Source organism: Entelurus aequoreus, linkage group LG27, assembly GCF_033978785.1.
Source record: "Entelurus aequoreus isolate RoL-2023_Sb linkage group LG27, RoL_Eaeq_v1.1, whole genome shotgun sequence".
NCBI lineage: Eukaryota > Metazoa > Chordata > Actinopteri > Syngnathiformes > Syngnathidae > Entelurus > Entelurus aequoreus.
This window is the reverse complement of record NC_084757.1, coordinates 701,560-725,506: the sequence shown is the minus strand read 5'-3', so window position 1 is coordinate 725,506 and position 23,947 is coordinate 701,560. Positions and strand designations below refer to the sequence as shown.

Here is a 23,947-nt window from a genome sequence, read left to right as displayed (position 1 = left end):
CAAAGAGAAGAAGTTTCTTAAGCGCAAAAATTATGACTAAATTAGTGAAGCTTTATTTTAATTTGCACTTAAATGTATTTATTTAACAAACATTTATATTATTTACTAATTTAATTAAAATGCATTTATTTCAGCACTGCTTTTATTGTATGTACCTTTATTCTTATTGATCTAATTTAATGAGTCCCTTCTTTTACAGTATTTATTTAGTAACCAGCCTGACCTAAGACTTGATAATCATCTTTCTGATGAACACAAGGTTGTAAACTGGAAGTAGGTCAGATAGAATGATTAATTCCCAACATGGCTGTCAGTCCACTTGATACAACTTCAAAACAATGAAGTGTAGTTTAAAAGGCTGTGGACGCGTTGATTAAACACCAAAAAGGGGAAATCAGAGAATAAGTCATTCAGGAATCATTTCCGGGAAAGAGTGGGAACCCTGACTCAAATCAACGCATCACTAAGAACAGTTTCAGCTTTTATTTTGAAGTGGCCAAACCTGGTGGGGGTGTATTCATTGGGTAGTTGGAATGGGTTCCTTCCTTCCTCTCGTCTTCCCTCTTTCCTTCCTGCCTAGAATCTAAAACTGGGCCACTTCCTGTCTGACCTCCTTCTACTTCCCTTTTTAGTACCTGCCACCAAGCTGACAGCCGTGACCCGCCCACAAGCCGGGCCGTGCCACTGCAAATACGACCTGATGGTTTTATTTGAGATCTGCGAGCTGGAGGCCAACGGGGAGTGAGTATCGCCTCTGTTAGTGATTTATTTTAGGGGATTCATCATGAAATGAAAGGAGCGCTGTGTTTGTTTTTCTAGTTACATCCCTGCTGTGGTGGACCACAGAGGAGGGATGCCTTGTCACGGCACCTTCCTGCTGCACCAGGTGAGTCGCTCCCACCTTGACTTGTGTGCAACTTCCTCACACAATAAATGCTCCAATTAATGGCACAGTTGCCAATAGTTGCCAGGTGTGCGGCAAATACCCATAGAGGTCTCTAATTGGTCCAAAAACATTGACATGAATGTGATACGAAGTACACTATATTGCCAAAAGTATTTGGCCACTGTTAGGTCCGACCAGATGTTCCTCCAGGGAATTTAAGTTTCTGGTCACTCCCAAGTTCTTTTGATGACATAAGCTGAGCTCAAATTTGACCAGCAGACAGAATGTGTTACGTCTTCGACGCATGGCTGCGATTGTTGTGTTCCTTCCAAGGCAGGAGACAAGCAGGAGTGTCGTGGAGGTAAGATGAAGTATTCTTTTAATAAATTAAAGGCAAGACAAAAATACAAAACTGAGGACGCTAGCAAGCGTGGAGCAGAACAAAACCAAAATGTCACCAAAGGTGAAAAAACGAGGAAAGCTAGACTTTGCTACAGCGATGAGAAAAAACATGAGACGTAAATGTTGCCTACAGCAAACATTGACCCAGCAACTACTGCTGGGTGACCGCACACTATAAAGGGGAGTGATTAATCAAAACACCTGGTGGGAAGACTAATTGATAAACTAAGACATGTGAGGAGAATCAGTGCCCATGGAAACCAACAGTAAACAGGGAAAGAGGGTGCACCCAGGAAACAGATTAACACAGAAACATTACCAAAAACATACATCATGCCATGATCCGGGTACCGGATCATGACAGAATGGGTATTTTGTGATTTATTTTCAAAGCTTTGAAAACAAACGTGAGACCAATCCAGTACAGAAGCGTTCACTAGCGCAGCTAAGATCTATCTCCCCCCTAAACCCACGGAAGTGCTGTCTTCTTTCCTCTGTCCCTCGCTCCCACCCTCGTTGTTATGGCTACTCCCTGAGTTATGGCTACTCCCTGCATACCATAATTTCAAGGCCGACACACAGTACTTGCAGACAGAAAGAGCACAATTGGAAGAACACTAGCTGTTTTGTAATATGACTATGAAAATAAAGAAGTAACACTTAAATATGGATATATGTAAAAATCTGCTTCCGTCACCACCCATCCAAATGATGAGAATCAGGTGTCCTAATCACTTGGCCCGGCCACAGGTGTATGAAATCAAGCACTTAGGCAGGGAGACTGTTTCTACAAACATTTGTGAAAGAATGGGCCGCGCCTAAAAATTCCAAAGTCACATTGACATGAAAAAATCCGATACGATAAATTCGGAATTGTATTGAATTTGTTACATTGACGTGAAGAAATCCGATATGAAAAATTCGTAATTGTACTGTTCACATTGACGTGATAAAATCCGATATGAAAAATTCGGAATTGTATTGAATTTGTTACATTGACGTGAAAAAATCCGATATGAAAAATTTGTAATTGTACTGTTCACATTGACATGAACAAATCTGATAGGAAATATTCGGAATCACACTGTTCACATTGACATGAAAAAATCCGATACGAAAAATTCGTAATTGTATTGAATTTGTTACATTGACGTGAAAAAATCCGATATGAAAAATTCGTAATTGCACTGTTCACATTGACGTGATAAAATCCGATACGAAAAATTCGTAATTGTATTGAATTTGTTACATTGACGTGAAAAAATCAGATATGAAAAATTTGTAATTGTACTGTTCACATTGACATGAACAAATCTGATAGGAAATATTCGGAATCACACTGTTCACATTGACATGAAAAAATCCGATACGATAAATTCGGAATTGTATTGAATTTGTTACATTGACGTGAAAAAATCCGATATGAAAAATTCGTAATTGTACTGTTCACATTGACGTGATAAAATCCGATACGAAAAATTCGTAATTGTATTGAATTTGTTACATTGACGTGAAAAAATCAGATATGAAAAATTTGTAATTGTACTGTTCACATTGACATGAACAAATCTGATAGGAAATATTCGGAATCACACTGTTCACATTGACATGAAAAAATCCGATACGATAAATTCGGAATTGTATTGAATTTGTTACATTGACGTGAAAAAATCCGATATGAAAAATTCGTAATTGTACTGTTCACATTGACGTGATAAAATCCGATACGAAAAATTCGTAATTGTATTGAATTTGTTACATTGACGTGAAAAAATCAGATATGAAAAATTTGTAATTGTACTGTTCACATTGACATGAACAAATCTGATAGGAAATATTCGGAATCACACTGTTCACATTGACATGAAAAAATCCGATACGATAAATTCGGAATTGTATTGAATTTGTTACATTGACGTGAAAAAATCCGATATTAAAAATTCGTAATAGTACTGTTCACATTGACGTGATAAAATCCGATACGAAAAATTCGTAATTGTATTGAATTTGTTACATTGACGTGAAAAAATCAGATATGAAAAATTTGTAATTGTACTGTTCACATTGACATGAACAAATCTGATAGGAAATATTCGGAATCACACTGTTCACATTGACATGAAAAAGTCAGATACGATAAATTCGGAATTGTATTGAATTTGTTACATTGACGTGAAAAAATCCGATATGAAAAATTCGTAATTGTACTGTTCACATTGACGTGATAAAATCAGATACGAAAAATTCGTAATTGTATTGAATTTGTTACATTGACGTGAAAAAATCAGATATGAAAAATTTGTAATTGTACTGTTCACATTGACATGAACAAATCTGATAGGAAATATTCGGAATCACACTGTTCACATTGACATGAAAAAATCCGATACGATAAATTCGGAATTGTATTGAATTTGTTACATTGACGTGAAAAAATCCGATATGAAAAATTCGTAATAGTACTGTTCACATTGACGTGATAAAATCCGATACGAAAAATTCGTAATTGTATTGAATTTGTTACATTGACGTGAAAAAATCAGATATGAAAAATTTGTAATTGTACTGTTCACATTGACATGAACAAATCTGATAGGAAATATTCGGAATCACACTGTTCACATTGACATGAAAAAATCCGATACGATAAATTCGGAATTGTATTGAATTTGTTACATTGACGTGAAAAAATCCGATATGAAAAATTCATAATTGTACTGTTCACATTGACGTGATAAAATCCGATACGAAAAATTCGTAATTGTATTGAATTTGTTACATTGACGTGAAAAAATCTGATATGAAAAATTTGTAATTGTACTGTTCACATTGACATGAACAAATCTGATAGGAAATATTCGGAATCACACTGTTCACATTGACATGAAAAAATCCGATACGATAAATTCGGAATTGTATTGAATTTGTTACATTGACGTGAAAAAATCAGATATGAAAAAGTCGTAATAGTACTGTTCACATTGACGTGATAAAATCCGATACGAAAAATTCGTAATTGTATTGAATTTGTTACATTGACGTGAAAAAATCAGATATGAAAAATTTGTAATTGTACTGTTCACATTGACATGAACAAATCTGATAGGAAATATTCGGAATCACACTGTTCACATTGACATGAAAAAATCCGATACGATAAATTCGGAATTGTATTGAATTTGTTACATTGACGTGAAAAAATCCGATATGAAAAATTCGTAATTGTACTGTTCACATTGACGTGATAAAATCCGATACGAAACATTCGTAATTGTATTGAATTTGTTACATTGACGTGAAAAAATCAGATATGAAAAATTTGTAATTGTACTGTTCACATTGACATGAACAAATCTGATAGGAAATATTCGGAATCACACTGTTCACATTGACATGAAAAAATCCGATACGATAAATTCGGAATTGTATTGAATTTGTTACATTGACGTGAAAAAATCCGATATGAAAAATTCGTAATTGCACTGTTCACATTGACGTGATAAAATCCGATACGAAAAATTCGTAATTGTATTGAATTTGTTACATTGACGTGAAAAAATCCGATATGAAAAATTTGTAATTGTACTGTTCACATTGACATGAACAAATCTGATAGGAAATATTCGGAATCGCACTGTTCACATTGACATGAAAAAATCCGATACGATGAATTCGGAATTGTATTGAATTTGTTACATTGACGTGAAAAAATCCGATATGAAAAATTCGTAATTGTACTGTTCACATTGACGTGATAAAATCAGATACGAAAAATTCGTAATTGTATTGAATTTGTTACATTGACGTGAAAAAATCCGATATGAAAAATTTGTAATTGTACTGTTCACATTGACATGAACAAATCTGATAGGAAATATTCGGAATCACACTGTTCACATTGACATGAAAAAATCCGATACAATAAATTCGGAATTGTATTGAATTTGTTACATTGACGTGAAAAAATCCGATATGAAAAATTCATAATTGTACTGTTCACATTGACGTGATAAAATCCGATACGAAAAATTCGTAATTGTATTGAATTTGTTACATTGACGTGAAAAAATCAGATATGAAAAATTTGTAATTGTACTGTTCACATTGACATGAACAAATCTGATAGGAAATATTCGGAATCACACTGTTCACATTGACATGAAAAAATCCGATACGATAAATTCGGAATTGTATTGAATTTGTTACATTGACGTGAAAAAATCCGATATGAAAAATTCGTAATTGTACTGTTCACATTGACGTGATAAAATCCGATACGAAAAATTCGTAATTGTATTGAATTTGTTACATTGACGTGAAAAAATCAGATATGAAAAATTTGTAATTGTACTGTTCACATTGACATGAACAAATCTGATAGGAAATATTCGGAATCACACTGTTCACATTGACATGAAAAAATCCGATACGATAAATTCGGAATTGTATTGAATTTGTTACATTGACGTGAAAAAATCCGATATGAAAAATTCGTAATTGCACTGTTCACATTGACGTGATAAAATCCGATACGAAAAATTCGTAATTGTATTGAATTTGTTACATTGACGTGAAAAAATCAGATATGAAAAATTTGTAATTGTACTGTTCACATTGACATGAACAAATCTGATAGGAAATATTCGGAATCACACTGTTCACATTGACATGAAAAAATCCGATACGATAAATTCGGAATTGTATTGAATTTGTTACATTGACGTGAAAAAATCTGATATGAAAAATTCGGAATTGTACTGTTCACGTTGACGTGATAAAATCCGATATGAAAAATTCGTAATTGTATTGAATTGGTTACATTGACGTGAAAAAAATCAGATTTGAAAAATTTGTAATTGTACTGTTCACATTGACATGAACAAATCTGATAGGAAATATTCGGAATCACACTGTTCACATTGACATGAAAAAATCCGATACGAAAAATTCGTAATTGTATTGAATTTGTTACATTGACGTGAAAAAATCCGATATGAAAAATTTGTAATTGTACTGTTCACATTGACATGAACAAATCTGATAGGAAATATTCGGAATCACACTGTTCACATTGACATGAAAAAATCTGATACGATAAATTCGGAATTGTATTGAATTTGTTACATTGACGTGAAAAAATCTGATATGAAAAATTCGTAAAAGTACTGTTCACATTGACGTGATAAAATCCGATACGAAAAATTCGTAATTGTATTGAATTTGTTACATTGACGTGAAAAAATCAGATATGAAAAATTTGTAATTGTACTGTTCACATTGACATGAACAAATCTGATAGGAAATATTCGGAATCACACTGTTCACATTGACATGAAAAAGTCCGATACGATAAATTCGGAATTGTATTGAATTTGTTACATTGACGTGAAAAAATCCGATATGAAAAATTCGTAATTGTACTGTTCACATTGACGTGATAAAATCAGATACGAAAAATTCGTAATTGTATTGAATTTGTTACATTGACGTGAAAAAATCCGATATGAAAAATTAGTAATTGTACTGTTCACATTGACATGAACAAATCTGATAGGAAATATTCGGAATCACACTGTTCACATTGACATGAAAAAATCCGATACGATGAATTCGGAATTGTATTGAATTTGTTACATTGACGTGAAAAAATCCGATATGAAAAAATCGTAATTGTACTGTTCACATTGACGTGATAAAATCCGATACGAAAAATTCGTAATTGTATTGAATTTGTTACATTGACGTGAAAAAATCCGATATGAAAAATTTGTGATTGTACTGTTCACATTGACATGAACAAATCTGATAGGAAATATTTGGAATCACACTGTTCACATTGACATGAAAAAATCCGATATGATAAATTCGGAATTGTATTGAATTTGTTACATTGACGTGAAAAAATCCGATATGAAAAATTTGTAATTGTACTGTTCACATTGACGTGATAAAATCCGATACGAAAAATTCGTAATTGTATTGAATTTGTTACATTGACGTGAAAAAATCAGATATGAAAAATTTGTAATTGTACTGTTCACATTGACATGAACAAATCTGATAGGAAAAAAAGGGAATTGTACTGTTCACATCGACATGCAACAAAATGGGAATTGACCTGCCGTGTGAACAAGGCCTTATATCGGTATTGTATCGGAAGTGAGAGATTGTATTGAGACACTCTAACTCCAAACCAGTATAATAGTTAGACTATCAGCGGTGGACCTAATGAAACATGTGGTTGTAAGTACTTAACTCAATCTTTTGTTGACTCTGCAGGGCCTCCAGAGGAGAATCACTGTGACCATAGTCCACGAGTCAGGGGGCGACATTGAATGGAGGGATGTCCGAGAGCTTGTTGTGGGTACGTTCCACACCCACATGACACCAGTTTTAAAGTGTTGCCAAATTCTGAGCAAGGAAAGTAGCTCCTGGCTGTCCTAAAAGTCGTTAGATGACATCATTGCCTCAATTGCATCATTTTTTGCAGTGGACGCTATAGGAGAGATGATTAGAACTGAAAATTAACTTAACTGTTATTTTGATTCTTAGTTGTTTTCTTTAAATCAGTTAAATGTTAGAGCAGCGGTGTCCAAATTTTTGGCCCGCAGGCCAAATGTGGCCCGCCGACGTCTTTAATTTGGCCTGCGAGACGTCATGAGTTGTTTAAGGAATTGCATTCATTTTAATAGTCTGACAATTTTGAAGCTGCTATTATGTTGCCATCTATTGGTCAACATGAGTAATTCAGGTAAATTACTTTTAATCACACTCTTAATTGATGTATATATTTATATATATATATATATATATATATATATATATATATATATATATATATATATATATATATATATATATATATATATATATATATATATATATGTGTATATATATATATATATATATATATATATATATATATATATATATATATATATATATGTATATATATATATACACACGCACATATATATATATTTTTTTTTCTCATACACACGACTGAAATCCTTGCATACACACTATTGAGTACTACACACTCAGTAGTGTGTGTGAGAATAGTTCTTTAGTTGTTTATGTGAGAGTGTTTCAGTTGTGTGTGAGAAATGTTCAGTAGTGTGTAATAAATAATTTCAATAGTGTGTATGAGAGGATTTCAGTAGTGTGTATGAGGAAAAAAATCAGTAGTGTGTATGAGAGGATTTCAGTAGTTTGTCTAAGAGCATTATACTAGTGTGTGTGTGTGTGTGTGTGTGTGTGTGTGTGTGTGTGTGTGTGTGTGTGTGTGTGTGTGTGTGTGTGTGTGTGTGTGTGTGTGTGTGTGTGTGTGTGTGTGTGTGTGTGTGTGTGTGTGTGTGTGTGTGTGTGTGAAAGAAAAATCAGTTGCGTGTATTAGAGGAGTTCAGTAGTGTGTGAGAGGATTTTAGTAGTGTATGAGAGAAGATGATTTCAGTGGTGTGAATGAGAGGATTTCAGTAGTGTATGAGAGGATTTCAGTAGCGTGTATGAGAGGATTTCAAAAGTGTGTGTAAGATGATTTCAGTTAGGGTGCGTGAGAGAAGATGATTTCTATAGTGTGTATGAAAGGATTTCAGCAGTGTGTATGAGAGAAGATGATTTCGATAGTGTGTATGAGAGGATTTCAGTAGTGTGTATGAGAGAAGATGATTTCAATAGTGGTAATGAGAGGATTTCAGTTATGTGCGTGAGAGAAGATGATTTCAATAGTAGTGTGTATGAGAGGATTTCAGTAGTGTGTATGAGAGAAGATTATTTCAATAGTGTGTATGAGAGGATTTCAGTAGTGTGTATGAGAGAAGATCATTTCAACAGTGTGTATGAGGATTTCAGTAGTGTGTATGAGAAAAGATGATTTCAGTAGTGTGTATGAGATGATTTCAGTAGTGTGTATGAGAGAAGATGATTTCAGTAGTGTGTGTGAGAGGAGTTCAGTAGTGTATATGAGAAAAGATGATTTCAGTAGTGTGTATGAGATGATTTCAGTAGTGTGTATGAGAGAAGATGATTTCAGTTGTGTGTATGAGAGGAGTTCAGTAGTGTATATGAGAAAAGATTATTTCAGTTGTGTGTATGAGAGGATTTCAGTAGTGTATATGAGAAAAGATGATTTCAGTTGTGTGTATGAGATGATTTCAGTTGTGTGTATGAGAGAAGATGATTTCAGTAGTGTATGAGAGGATTTCAGTAGTGTGTATGAGAAAAGATGATTTCAGTAGTGTGTATGAGATGATTTCAGTAGTGTGTATGAGAGAAGATGATTTCAGTAGTGTGCGTGAGAGGAGTTCAGTAGTGTATATGAGAAAAGATGATTTCAGTAGTGTATATGAGAGGATTTCAGTACTGTATATGAGAAAAGATGATTTCAGTTGTGTGTATGAGAGGATTTCAGTAGTGTGTATGAGAGAAGATGATTTCAGTTGTGTGTATGAGAGGAGTTCAGTAGTGTATATGAGAAAAGATTATTTCAGTTGTGTGTATGAGAGGATTTCAGTAGTGTATATGAGAAAAGATGATTTCAGTTGTGTGTATGAGATGATTTCAGTTGTGTGTATGAGAGAAGATGATTTCAGTAGTGTATGAGAGGATTTCAGTAGTGTGTATGAGAAAAGATGATTTCAGTAGTGTGTATGAGATGATTTCAGTAGTGTGTATGAGAGAAGATGATTTCAGTAGTGTGCGTGAGAGGAGTTCAGTAGTGTATATGAGAAAAGATGATTTCAGTAGTGTATATGAGAGGATTTCAGTACTGTATATGAGAAAAGATGATTTCAGTTGTGTGTATGAGAGGATTTCAGTAGTGTGTATGAGAGAAGATGATTTCAGTAGTGTATATGAGAAAAGATGATTTCAGTTGTGTGTATGAGAGGATTTCAGTAGTGTGTATGAGAGAAGATGATTTCAGTTGTGTGTATGAGAGGATTTCAGTAGTGTATATGAGAAAAGATGATTTCAGTAGTGTGCGTGAGAGGAGTTCAGTAGTGTATATGAGAAAAGATGATTTCAGTTGTGTGTATGAGATGATTTCAGTAGTGTGTATGAGAGAAGATGATTTCAGTTGTGTGTATGAGAGGATTTCAGTAGTGTATATGAGAAAAGATGATTTCAGTTGTGTGTATGAGATGATTTCAGTAGTGTGTATGAGAGAAGATGATTTCAGTAGTGTGTGAGAGGATTTCAGTAGTGTGTATGAGAAAAGATGATTTCAGTAGTGTGTATGAGATGATTTCAGTAGTGTGTATGAGAGAAGATGATTTCAGTAGTGTGTGTGAGAGGAGTTCAGTAGTGTATATGAGAAAAGATGATTTCAGTAGTGTATATGAGAGGATTTCAGTAGTGTGTATGAGAAAAGATGATTTCAGTTGTGTGTATGAGAGGATTTCAGTAGTGTGTATGAGAGAAGATGATTTCAGTAGTGTATATGAGAAAAGATGATTTCAGTTGTGTGTATGAGAGGATTTCAGTAGTGTATATGAGAAAAGATGATTTCAGTTGTGTGTATGAGATGATTTCAGTAGTGTGTATGAGAGAAGATGATTTCAGTAGTGTGTGTGAGAGGAGTTCAGTAGTGTATATGAGAAAAGATGATTTCAGTAGTGTGTATGAGATGATTTCAGTAGTGTGTATGAGAGAAGATGATTTCAGTTGTGTGTATGAGAGGAGTTCAGTAGTGTATATGAGAAAAGATTATTTCAGTTGTGTGTATGAGAGGATTTCAGTAGTGTATATGAGAAAAGATGATTTCAGTTGTGTGTATGAGATGATTTCAGTAGTGTGTATGAGAGAAGATGATTTCAGTAGTGTATGAGAGGATTTCAGTAGTGTGTATGAGAAAAGATGATTTCAGTAGTGTGTATGAGATGATTTCAGTAGTGTGTATGAGAGAAGATGATTTCAGTAGTGTGTGTGAGAGGAGTTCAGTAGTGTATATGAGAAAAGATGATTTCAGTTGTGTGTATGAGAGGATTTCAGTAGTGTGTATGAGAGAAGATGATTTCAGTTGTGTGTATGAGATGATTTCAGTAGTGTGTATGAGAGAAGATGATTTCAGTAGTGTATGAGAGGATTTCAGTAGTGTATATGAGAAAAGATGATTTCAGTTGTGTGTATGAGATGATTTCAGTAGTGTGTATGAGAGAAGATGATTTCAGTAGTGTATGAGAGGATTTCAGTAGTGTGCGTGAGAGAAGATGATTTCAGTAGTGTGTATGAGAGAAGATGATTTCAGTAGTGTATGAGAGGATTTCAGTAGTGTGTGTGAGAGAAGATGATTTCAGTAGTGTGTATGAGAGAAGATGATTTCAGTAGTGTATGAGAGGATTTCAGTAGTGTGCGTGAGAGAAGATGATTTCAGTAGTGTGTATGAGAGAAGATGATTTCAGTAGTGTATGAGAGGATTTCAGTAGTGTGTGTGAGAGAAGATGATTTCAGTAGTGTATGAGAGGATTTCAGTAGTGTGTGTGAGAGAAGATGATTTCAGTAGTGTGAGAGGTAATTCTGAATAATGTCCCTAACAGTTCCTGCTATGTATGTGCATTTTTTTTTCTCCTCTTTCTTTTGTTCTGGACATCACTTTGTGTTGCCACTTACCTGTGTATGAAAAATTATATAACGTTAGATTTGTTACATCCTGTTGGAAACAAGACTATAATAGTGAGTGTGTGTGTTCTGCTCTTTTTTTCCCCAGGACGTCTCCGCAACACGCCTGAATCTGACGAGACCCTGGTGGACCCTAATATTCTGTCCCTCAACATCTTGTCTGCCGGCTACGTCAAGCCCTTGCAGGACGACAGGTAGACACTGTTGCAACGTGCACAACAACACCTGTTATGCTTCACGGGCAATGAATCACTAGCACCTTATTCCAAACCAGGGCTGTTTCCACTGAGGGATGCACACTGAAAAGTCTAAAAATGCGGCAACCATTTTGACATTTTTTTTTTTGTCCTGTCCAGCTTCTCAGGCAAATCATATAGTAGATGTAGATGCCCATATCGGCTGTTCAGATTGACTTTACAAAAGAGAAGTGTGGGATACTTCTCTCGTTGCCTTATTTGTATTTGACTTTATTAAATGTATTTATATTATCATTTGGTGCAGCCGGGCCGGAGCAGGAGGGGATAGAAAGAGGAAAAAAGGAAGACAGAGGCGGAAATTGTGGGGACAAGAGGGGGATAAAACAGAGAGACAAAAACAACAACAGCAAACACAACAACAACAACAACAATAGAGCAACATCAGCAAATAGGATATGTAGTAAAAGTGATAGCAAAGAAGCAGTTAGTGAAATAAATAATAATACAGAAATGACAATGAGCATTATTACACTACCAATGGAGCAATACAAATACCAATAGAAATAGCGCTATTGATAATGAATAATACCAATAATTTACCTCTATTATCAACAATACAGTTGTTCAAATGCAACAATACATATACGTAATGATAACTAGAGATACAAAATGATGCAGAAAAATGGAGGGGAAGAAAGAGAAGCAATTTTGACATTTTTAAACCAATACAATATATATATCCCTCAATATAAAGTTGGATTTTTAAACATTTTTTATACCCTTTTTGTCAAAGAAAATCTTGTTTTTTATGGCAAAAACCCAAAATGCGCAATATCCACTTTCCCTGACTATTGCTGAGCTCTGTCGACTTGAATAGCTTGATTAAAGGGACAAGCGGTAGAAAATGGATGGAAAATGTAAGTCCTAAAATGAAAATATACTTTAAAAAAAAGTCGATTCCACGGTCATTTTTATTTTTCCAACTAGCGATGTTCCGATCCAATATTGGTCTGATAGCAGTAAAAGTATTTGTAGGATTATATGAGTGTGCATCTAAAGTTTTCACTATTAGCGCTCTGATACGAGCAGTCCTGCAGCGTGTTGACTTGTGTGATATCATGTGCGATACAAGCATTCCCGCAGTGTTGACTTGTGTGTGTGATGTCATGTGCGATACAAGCATTCCTGCAGCGTGTTGACTTGTGTGATATCATGTGCGATACAAGCAGTCCTGCAGAGTGTTGACTTGTGTGTGTGATATCATGTGCGATACAAGCATTCCTGCAGCGTGTTGACTTGTGTGATATCATGTGCGATACAAGCAGTCCTGCAGAGTGTTGACTTGTGTGATATCATGTGCGATACAAGCAGTCCTGCAGAGTGTTGACTTGTGTGTGTGATATCATGTGCGATACAAGCATTCCTGCAGAGTGTTGACTTGTGTGATATCATGTGCGATACAAGCAGTCCTGCAGAGTGTTGACTTGTGTGTGTGATATCATGTGCGATACAAGCATTCCTGCAGCGTGTTGACTTGTGTGATATCATGTGCGATACAAGCAGTCCTGCAGAGTGTTGACTTGTGTGTGTGATATCATGTGCGATACAAGCATTCCTGCAGAGTGTTGACTTGTGTGATATCATGTGCGATACAAGCAGTCCTGCAGAGTGTTGACTTGTGTGTGTGATATCATGTGCGATACAAGCATTCCTGCAGAGTGTTGACTTGTGTGATATCATGTGCAATACAAGCAGTCCTGCAGAGTGTTGACTTGTGTGATATCATGTGCGATACAAGCAGTCCTGCAGAGTGGTGACTTGTGTGTGTAATATCATGTGCGATACAAGCAGTCCTGCAGGGTGTTGACTTGTGTGATATCATGTGCGATACAAGCAGTCCTGCAGAGTGTTGACTTGTGTGTGTGTGATATCATGTGCGATACAAACATTCCTGCAGAGTGTTGACTTGTGTGATATCATGTGCGATACAAGCAGTCCTGCAGAGTGGTGACTTGTGTGTGTGTGATATCATGTGCGATATAAGCAGTCCTGCAGAGTGTTGACTTGTGTGTGTGATATCATGTGCGATACAAGTATTCCTGCAGAATTTTGACTTGTGTGATATCATGTGCGATACAAGCAGTCCTGCAGAGTGTTGACTTGTGTGTGTGATATCATGTGCGATACAAGCATTCCTGCAGAGTGTTGACTTGTGTGTGTGATAACATGTGCGATACAAGCAGTCCTGCAGCGTGTTGACTTGTGTGCGATATCATGTGCGATACGAGCAGTCCTGCAGAGTGTTTACTCGTGTGTGATATCATGTGCGATACAAGCAGTCCTGCAGAGTGTTGACTTGTTAGCATCCAAATGTCCTCCAATAAACACACAATTTAACCTATTTTACTAAAGTCATTTACAAAAGGTAAACATGCTAGGCTACAGGCTACTAGGAGCTAGCAGCTACACAACAGCTAAGCACACAACAGCACACAAGCTAGATATACGCGACAAATAATTGATAAATATTGCCGTGTAAAACTTGACATTTGTCAGTAAAAACAAGTATAACATAATTAGTTACATATTACTTACACATACAAAGTCCCCAAGTCAGTATTAGAAAGTATCCAGTAACAAACGTGTCCACATCATTTGACTTGCTGTGTCATGAGCTCATTGTGACAACTAGGTGTCGCCATTTACCACTACCACTCAATTACCACTCCACTTCAACTTAAAGACAGCATAAGTCCATTTCAGCACAGGGTTGAAAATAAATAATTCATTCTCTAAGTAATTTCACTTTATCAAACCTTTTCTAACTTTCCACACTACAAAATAGTAAAAGTATGTATGATTCCTGCTGATATCAATATTTGTATTGATTTGTTGTTTGCATTGTTTCCAATACATAAAGCAAAGGTTCTTAAAGGGGGAATACACTTTTTGGGGGATTTTGCCTATCGTTCACAATCATCATGAGAGACAAGAACACACCTTTTTTTTTCTTCTTTTTTTTTAGGATTTTGAAGATGCTAAAAAACTCTTGGAAGATGCGGCTAATGGTAGTCACAGTTGTAGTCTTCAAAGTCTCTAAGACAACCTCAAAACCCTCCATCAATGTTTTATATACACACTGCAAGTATATATGTAATGTAGTAACAGACACCTTCATAACAATATGTAATATGTACAATATACACACTGCAAGTATATATATAATGTAGTAACAGACACCTTCATAACAATATGTAATATGTACAATATACACGCTGCAAGTATATATATAATGTAGTAACAGACACCTTCATAACAATATGTAATATGTACAATATACACACTGCAAGTATACATATAATGTAGTAACAGACACCTTCATAACAATATGTAATATGTACAATATACACACTGCAAGTTTATATATAATGTAGCAACAGACACCTTCATAGCAATATGTAATATGTACAATATACACACTGCAAGTGTATTTATATTGTAGTAACAGACACCTTCATAACAATATGTAATATGTACAATATACACACTGCAAGTGTATTTATATTGTAGTAACAGACACCTTCATAACAATATGTAATATGTTCAATATACACACTGCAAGTATATATATAATGTAGTAACAGACACCTTCATAACAATATGTAATATGTACAATATACACACTGCAAGTATATATATAATGTAGTAACAGACACCTTCATAATAATATGTAATATGTACAATATACACACTGCAAGTATATATATAATGTAGTAACAGACACCTTCATAATAATATGTAATATGTACAATATACACACTGCAAGTATATATATAATGTAGTTACAGACACCTTCATAACAATATGTAATATGTACAATATACACACTGCAAGTATATATATAATGTAGTAACATACACCTTCATAACAATATGTAATATGTACAATATACACACTGCAAGTATATATATAATGTTGTAACAGACACCTTCATAACAATATGTACAATATACACACTGCAAGTATATATATAATGTAGCAACAGACACCTTCATAACAATATGTAATATGTACAATATACACACTGCAAGTATATATATATAATGTAGCAACAGACACCTTCATAACAATATGTAGTATGTACAATATACACACTGCAAGTGTATTTATAATGTAGTAACAGACACCTTCATAACAATATGTAATATGTACAATATACACACTGCAAGTTTATATATAATGTAGTAACAGACACCTTCATAACAATATGTAATATGTACAATATACACTCTGCAAGTATATATATAATGTAGTAACAGACACCTTCATAACAATATGTAATATGTACAATATACACTCTGCAAGTATATATATAATGTAGTAACAGACACCTTCATAACAATATGTAATATGTACAATATACACACTGCAAGTATATATATAATGTAGTAACAGACACCTTCATAACAATATGTAATATGTACAATATACACACTGCAAGTACATATATAATGTAGTAAACAGACACCTTCATAACAATATGTACAATATACACACTGCAAGTATATATATAATGTAGTAAACAGACACCTTCATAACAATATGTACAATATACACACTGCAAGTTTATATATAATGTAGTAAACAGACACCTTCGTAACAATATGTAATATGTACCATATTTACCTTATTTTGGTCATTTTAATCATTTCCCACACACACACTCCAACTTACTTTACGTCTCTCCAGATTAGTGGAAGTTGTCTTCTTCACATTTCCTTTTTAAATGCTCCAAAGTGGAAAGTGATGATGATCACTGGTAGACGACTAGAATGACTTGGTGGTGCACCTTCACATGCATGACTTCATGTCTATTAGTATTATTTTTGCCTCATTCCGTTGCTTGGCTAATGCTCCTTAAAAAAAAAAAACATGTTTGGAATATAAATCCACCAGCTGCTGTTCAGTGGTCCTCCTGGTCCCTCAGGGACCTGGACTCCCTTCAAGCAGGTCCTGTGCTGTGCCCGGGAAATAAGACATGAAGTACAAATGGCTGTTTCTCTCCCTCCAGTCCACTAATGGAATGTTCTTCCCTTTTCCTGTTGTTTTTGTCCCACATGTGCTTTTTACAGACAGTTTCTTGATTCCGACATGCCTAGGTATATTCTTTTGTGTCATCCTCATCATCCCCTCCTCCTGCCCTATGTTCATTCTGTCTCTGTGTGTGGTTGAAGCTCTCCTCCTCAGTCTTTGAAGGACACGTGTCTGCATGGCTCGCTTGGCTTTCATCACAACCTTCTTAACTCCTTCAAGGGGGGCCTATCCTACGTTTATGAGACACCACGTTCGCCAACATATCCAGTCTTTAGGTGAACGTTGAGGACCGATTCGCGGTTGTGAGCCATTCGTTTATTTAAGCCGCACCCAACACATTTTAGAAGAAATTAATATTTTACATGTATAAGCCGCACCGGACTATAAGCCGCAGATCAAAAGTGTACATACACTTGTAAAGAACATCATGTCATGGCTGTCTTGAGTTTCCAATCATTTCTACAACTCTTATTTTTTTTGTGATGTAGTGATTGGAGCACATACTTGTTGGTCACAAAAAACATCCATGAAGTTTGCTTCTTTTATGAATTTATTATGGGTCTACTGAAAATGTGAGCAAATGTGCTGGGTCAAAAGTATACATACAGCAATGTTAATATTTGCTTACATGTCCCTTGGCAAGTTTCACTGCAATAAGGCGCTTTTGGTAGCCATCCACAAGCTTCCGGTTGAATTTTTGACCACTCCTCTTGACAAAATTGGTGCAGTTCCGCTAAATGACATCACATGGACCTTCTGGAGGAAAGTTCTGTGGGCAGATGAAACAAAAATTGAGCTGTTTGGCCACAATGCCCAGCAATATGTTTGGAGGAGAAAAGGTGAAGCCTTTTAATCCCAGGAACACCAATTCCTACCGTCAAGCATGGTGGTGTAGGTAGTATTATGCTTAGGAGCCGTTTTGCTGCCAATGGAACTGGTGCTTTACAGCAGTGGTCCCCAACCTTTTTGTAGCTGCGGACCGGTCAACGCTTGAAAATTTGTCCCACGGACCGGTGGGGGGTGGGTGGGGGGTGTGTTTAAAAAAAAAAAAAAATAATTGTTTTTTTTTTACATAAATAAATACAATCATGTGTGCTTACGGACTGTATCCCTGCAGACTGTATTGATCTATATTGATATATAATGTATATGTTGTGTTTTTTATGTTGATTTCATTAAAAAAAAAATTTAAAAAAAAAAAGTTTTTTTTTTTTTTTTTTTTTTTTTTTAAATTTCTTGTGCGGCCCGGTACCAATCGGTCCGCGGACTGGTACGGGCCGCGGCCCGGTGGTTGGGGACCACTGCTTTACAGAGAGTAAATAAGACAATGAAAAAGGAGGATTACCTCCAAATTCTTCAGGACAAGCTAAAATCATCAGCCCCGAGGTTGGGTCTTGGGCGTAGTTGGGTGTTCCAACAGGACAATGTCAAAAGTGGTAAAGGAATTGCTAAAATCAGGCTAGAATTAAGGTTTTAGAATGGCCTTCCCAATGGACAATGCTGAAGAAACAAGTCCATGTCAGAAAGCCAACACATTTAGCTGAACTGCACCAATTTTGTGGTCAAAAATTCAAGCAGAAGCTTGTGGATGGCTACCAAAAGCGCCTTATTGCAGTGAAACTTGCCAAGGAACATGTAAGCAAATATTAACATTGCTGTATGTATACTTTTGACCCAGCACATTTGCTCACATTTTCAGTAGACCCAAGTATGTGCTCCAATCACTACATCACAACAAAATAAGAGTTTTAGAAATGATTGGAAACTCAAGACAGCCACGACATTATGTTCTTTACAAGTGTATGTAAACTTTTGATTGCGACTGTATACCGGTACAGAATATTTTGCAAATGTTTATTTATATATACCTTATTTGTTTCCAAACGGTGCCTGTAACACGGCAGTAAAACGGTTGCTCAAACAAAACAGAAGTCATGGACCCACTAGCTGCAGAGGCTCGCTCTCCAATCAGCTGAAGAGACTCAGGTGACGTTTTGGTGCATTTACTGAACTGAAACAATACAAAAAAAAGTTACTAATACTAACCATTGTAAACGTGTTAGCATATTAGCTAATGCTAATGACGCTGGCTTGAGTACATTACGACAGCACTTACAATTATGCATGAAAACACTCCTGCAGACATCACAGATGGGACGGTTTAGTGAGTAAGAATTGTTTTAGTTCTATTGTAAAACTTACAAACGTTGCTTGGCGTGATGGATGAAGAATCCGTACGAGTAAAAACGCTACGCTCAAATCCAAACAGGAAGTACTTTTTCAACTTGCAGTACCGCCAATGAGCCAACTCGTCCACAAGAGAGCGCCATAGCACACACAATAACGCACCGTTTCGGCGTCTCTCTCCGTGTTCTAATAACACTGTTTGTGGAATATTGAACATTATGGGCGTTAGCCGAGAAAAATCCATAAATTAGCTGCACTGTTTTGTAAGCGTGGGAAGAAAGTATACAGTCATTTCTATTTATTTATTTTGATTGACTTTTATTTCTATTTATTTATTTTGATAGACTTTTCTGGACCATTTTTGAGATATATAAAGTAGTACACACATACTATTGTGTTCCTCTTTTATTTATGTCGTAATATTTATTCCAATTGTATTTATATTTTTTATAAGGAAATTTGTATTCTTATTTATCTTATTTATTTATATTTGTGTACTTTTTTCCCTTTTATTGTTGAAATGCTCTATGCTACAACGTTTGTTTATGTTTTTTTTGTAGTGACGTCAAAGCATGGAGATATGACACCACCTTATGGTACACCTTATGGTACTACCTTAAGGAATAAACAGCAACACAGTGATAGCCAATATTTCAGAATAGTAATATTTGTGTCAATGGAAGTTACTGTTTGATTGATTGATTGATTGAGACTTTTATTAGTAGATTGCACAGTACAGTACATATTCCGTACAATTGACCACTAAATGGTAACACCCCAATAAGTTTTTCAACTTGTTCAACGTTAATCAATTCATGGTATAAATATATACCATCAGCATAATACAGTCATAATACATCTTATTGTTTCCTTGATAAAAATAACTAGAATGACCCAGTTTTTATGAAGGTCTCTTCCAAAGGAACGCCGACATGATGTTGGTGCGTTTTGAACGTAGCTCTCTTCGTCATTTTTAGGACGCTCCAAAAATAGGAGAACTTATGATGGTTTCTCGCGTGGCGACTTTAGGAAGTCTGTGCGTCAGTAACCCTTTGTTGCTTTTTTTTGGAAGTTGGCAGCCAGGAATTGGATGTAAGAATTGTGTGTCAACAAGACAACATTCCAGAACATTGACAGGATGACAAGTCATTCACTGAAGGGTTTATCCGGCTCACATCTAGGGGTGGGCACCCTTCACATTTGAACCGATACGGAACCAATTTGCGGTACTATGGAATCGATACGAGTAATTAACGCTACCAATTCTCTGTACTTTTTTGTTTGCTAGTAAATATTAATTGTTTTGGATTATAACATCGGTTTTATTATTGCAACATTTAAAAATGAGCTGATTATGATTTTGTGTTATCACGTTTCTGACTCTCATTTACAAAAGCCAAAAGCAGTGAAGTTGTCACGTTGTGTAAATGGTAAATAAAAAGAGAATACAACAAATCCTTTTCAACTTATATTCAATTGAATAGACTGCAAAGACAAGATATTTCATGTTCACACTGAGAAACTTTGTTCTTTTTTGCAAATAATCTCGAACTTTGAATTTAATGGCAGCAACACATTGCAAAAAAGTTGTCACAGGGTCATTTTTACCACTGTGTTACATGGCCTTTCCTTTTAACAACACTCAGTAAAGGTTTGGGAACTGATTAGACACATTTCTGAAGTGGAATTATTTCCCATTCTTGCTTGATGTACAGCTTAAGTTGTTCAACAGTCTCCCTTCTGTTATTTTAGCCTTCATAATGCGCCGCAAATTTTCAATGACTTTGGCACTTGAACACAGTTTTAAAGTCTATTTTCTGAGCAGCAGGAAGCCAGTGCAGTGACCTAAGCACTGGACTAATATGGTCATATTCCCTGCTTCTAGTCAGGACTCGAGCAGCAGCATTCTTACATCATTTTAGTGGCGCCTTTTTAAAATGTCTCTTTATGGTGAGACATTGGATCGCCACTCGTGCTGCAAAGTTGGGAGTCTTAACCTCTTAAGGCCCAAGCTGTTTGTTTACACACTTTTTTTATTTCTCTTTGCTATTTGGGCTTATTGGACCCTAATTAGAATAAAAACTAAGAATCATCTTTTGATATGATTTAGTCCATAAGTACACAAACGTGTACTTCATGTTTAGTGACATGCTAATTCTTATTTTTACACTTTTTTTTTTCCAAATTCCATTGTATGTTATACTCTTCTGACACCACCAGATGGCAGTATAAGTGTCCACATTCCCCAATTCAGTAGTGTACACAATTTTGGAAATAAGAGCTAAAAGGTGCCGTCCACACATGTGGCCACTAAGCCTTTTGAGGTTTTAATAGATCTTCTGTGTACTGTCGCGTTGACCAGCTCTTCCTCCCAGGGATTTTAAGCTGCTGGTCACTCCCAAATTCTTTTAGTGGCACATAAGCTGACGTTTTAATTCATCACCAGGCAGTAGTTGGTATTTTGTGGTTTATTCTCAAAGCTTTGAAGACAAACGTTAGACCAAATCCAGTACAGAAGCGTTCCCTAGCCCAGTCTAGCTCGATCTCCCAAAACCCCGGAACTCCTGTGTTCTTCCCTCTGTCCCTCGCTCCCACCCCCGTTGTTTAGACTACTCCCTGAGTTATCTCTACTCGGGCGGTATAGCTCGGTTGGTAGAGCGGCCGTGCCAGCAACTTGAGGGTTGCAGGTTCGATCCCCGCTCCCGCCATCCTAGTCACTGCCGTTGTGTCCTTGGGCAAGACACTTTACCCACCTGCTCCCAATGACACCCACACTGGTTTAAATGTAACTTAGATATTGGGTTTCACTATGTAAAGCGCTTTGAGTCACTTGAGAAAAAGCGCTATATAAATATAATTCACTTCACTTCACTACTGTCTGCACTCCTGCTAGAAGGCCTACACCTTACTTTGCAGACTAGAAAGAAGGAAGAATACTAGCTATTTTGTAATATGACTATGGAAGGAAAGAAGTAACACTTAAATATGGATATATGGAAAAGATCTGGTTCCATTAATTCCCCCTTCAAGATCTAAAAGTGAAACTTGGCCACACCCATTACATTTTAGAATGACTGTAAGCCGCAGATATATACGTTGTGAAATGACTTATTTACACAGAAATATCTTGTAATTTTTCCAGACGGGGTCTGTAACAAGGCAGTAAAACGGCTGATCAGTGAACAGAAGTCATCGAAGCTGCGCAAGCCAGCTCTCCAATCAGCTAAACTCAATAACACCACGGTGACACTTTGGTGATTTTACTGAGGAATTTGTGAAAGTGAAACGATACAAAAATAATGCCATTTTAAGTTAATAATACTAACGCACACGCTCGTAGACGCGTTAGCATATTAGCTCATACCAGGTTCATTACGTTACCATAGCATGGACAAATATGCATGAAAACACTCTGTGGAGGGGGGTGTGGCCTGCGGGCCTGCAGCCAGGCGGGGTGTGCCAGGACTGGCCTCGAAGTCAGCGGCAGGTGCGTAGATGGCCCCACCTGGGCCTTGTTATCTAATCACCTGTCGCTCTGTATAAGCAGCAACCGGGAGGAGAGACGTTGTTGGAGCTGGGGGAGAGCGAGAGCACGACGAACATTCACAAAAAAGACGATTGCTGAAAAGCACTAAGAGACTTGTTTGGAAAAATAAAACCGTCTTAGAACAATGAAACGGGCTCGCCAGGAAATGCTTGGTGGTCTGGAGGACCCACTGGAAGGCAGGCCTACATCTGCTCAAAGACAGTTTTATTTTTCCAAACAAGTCTCTTAGCGCTTTTCAGCAGTCGTCTTTTTGTGAATGTTCGTCTTGCTCTCGCTCTCCAACAACGTCTCTCCTCCCGGTTGCTGCTTATACAGAGCGACGGGTGATTAGATAACAAGGCCCAGGTGGTTCCATCTACGCACCTGTGGCTAACTTCGAGGCCGGTCCTGGCACACCCCGCCTGGCTGCAGGCCCGCAGGCCACGCCCCCCCTCCACACACTCCTACAGACATCTTAGCAAGTATGAGTTGTTTTAGTCAAAGTGTGAAACTTACAAACGTTGCTTGGAGTGATGAATGAAGAATCGTACATTTTCAACTGGTCCAAAAGATGGCGCCATAGCACACCATTTCAGTACTCTGCTTGGCTTTAATGGAAACTATTATTTTTATGGCAATTAGCGGACAAAAGTCCATAAATTAGCCGCCCGGTCCAAAGTGTAGGAGAAGATTATAGTCTGTTACTTTTGCCAGGCACTGTATTTGATAGGGAAAGAAGTCATTTGCAAGGTTAGCACATTCCCAAAAGTATATACAAGTTTTCTGACTTGATGTTGAAAAGAACCGTGCGGACTGTTTGTCTATTCATGGGTGGGTTGAAGTGTAGCGTCCATGGTCTTGCACCCGTCGCCTCTCACTGTCTTCTTCTGCCCATTTCTTCTTCCTCCTCACAGCATCTCCCGGGAACTTGACCATAGGTACTCCACTTGTGCTCACCTTCCTGTCAGCTGCTTGTCCTGTCAGCATGTTGCCATACACCTTCTTTCTTGCCATGGTGACCTTTTGTTCCCTGACCTC

At 36.5% G+C, this 23,947-nt stretch overlaps 1 protein-coding gene across 1 annotated transcript in view; it reads left to right on the top strand.

The window, feature by feature from the left end:
• LOC133644325 (kinesin-like protein KIF1A) overlaps nucleotides 1-23,947 on the top strand; it is a 116,130-nt gene that overhangs the window by 73,495 nt on the left and 18,688 nt on the right. The window contains exons 34-38 of the mRNA XM_062038722.1: nucleotides 633-741; nucleotides 820-886; nucleotides 7,568-7,652; nucleotides 11,994-12,099; nucleotides 17,235-17,261. Coding sequence (XP_061894706.1) covers nucleotides 633-741; nucleotides 820-886; nucleotides 7,568-7,652; nucleotides 11,994-12,099; nucleotides 17,235-17,261 — 394 coding nt within the window. The remainder of the gene's footprint in view (nucleotides 1-632; nucleotides 742-819; nucleotides 887-7,567; nucleotides 7,653-11,993; nucleotides 12,100-17,234; nucleotides 17,262-23,947) is intronic.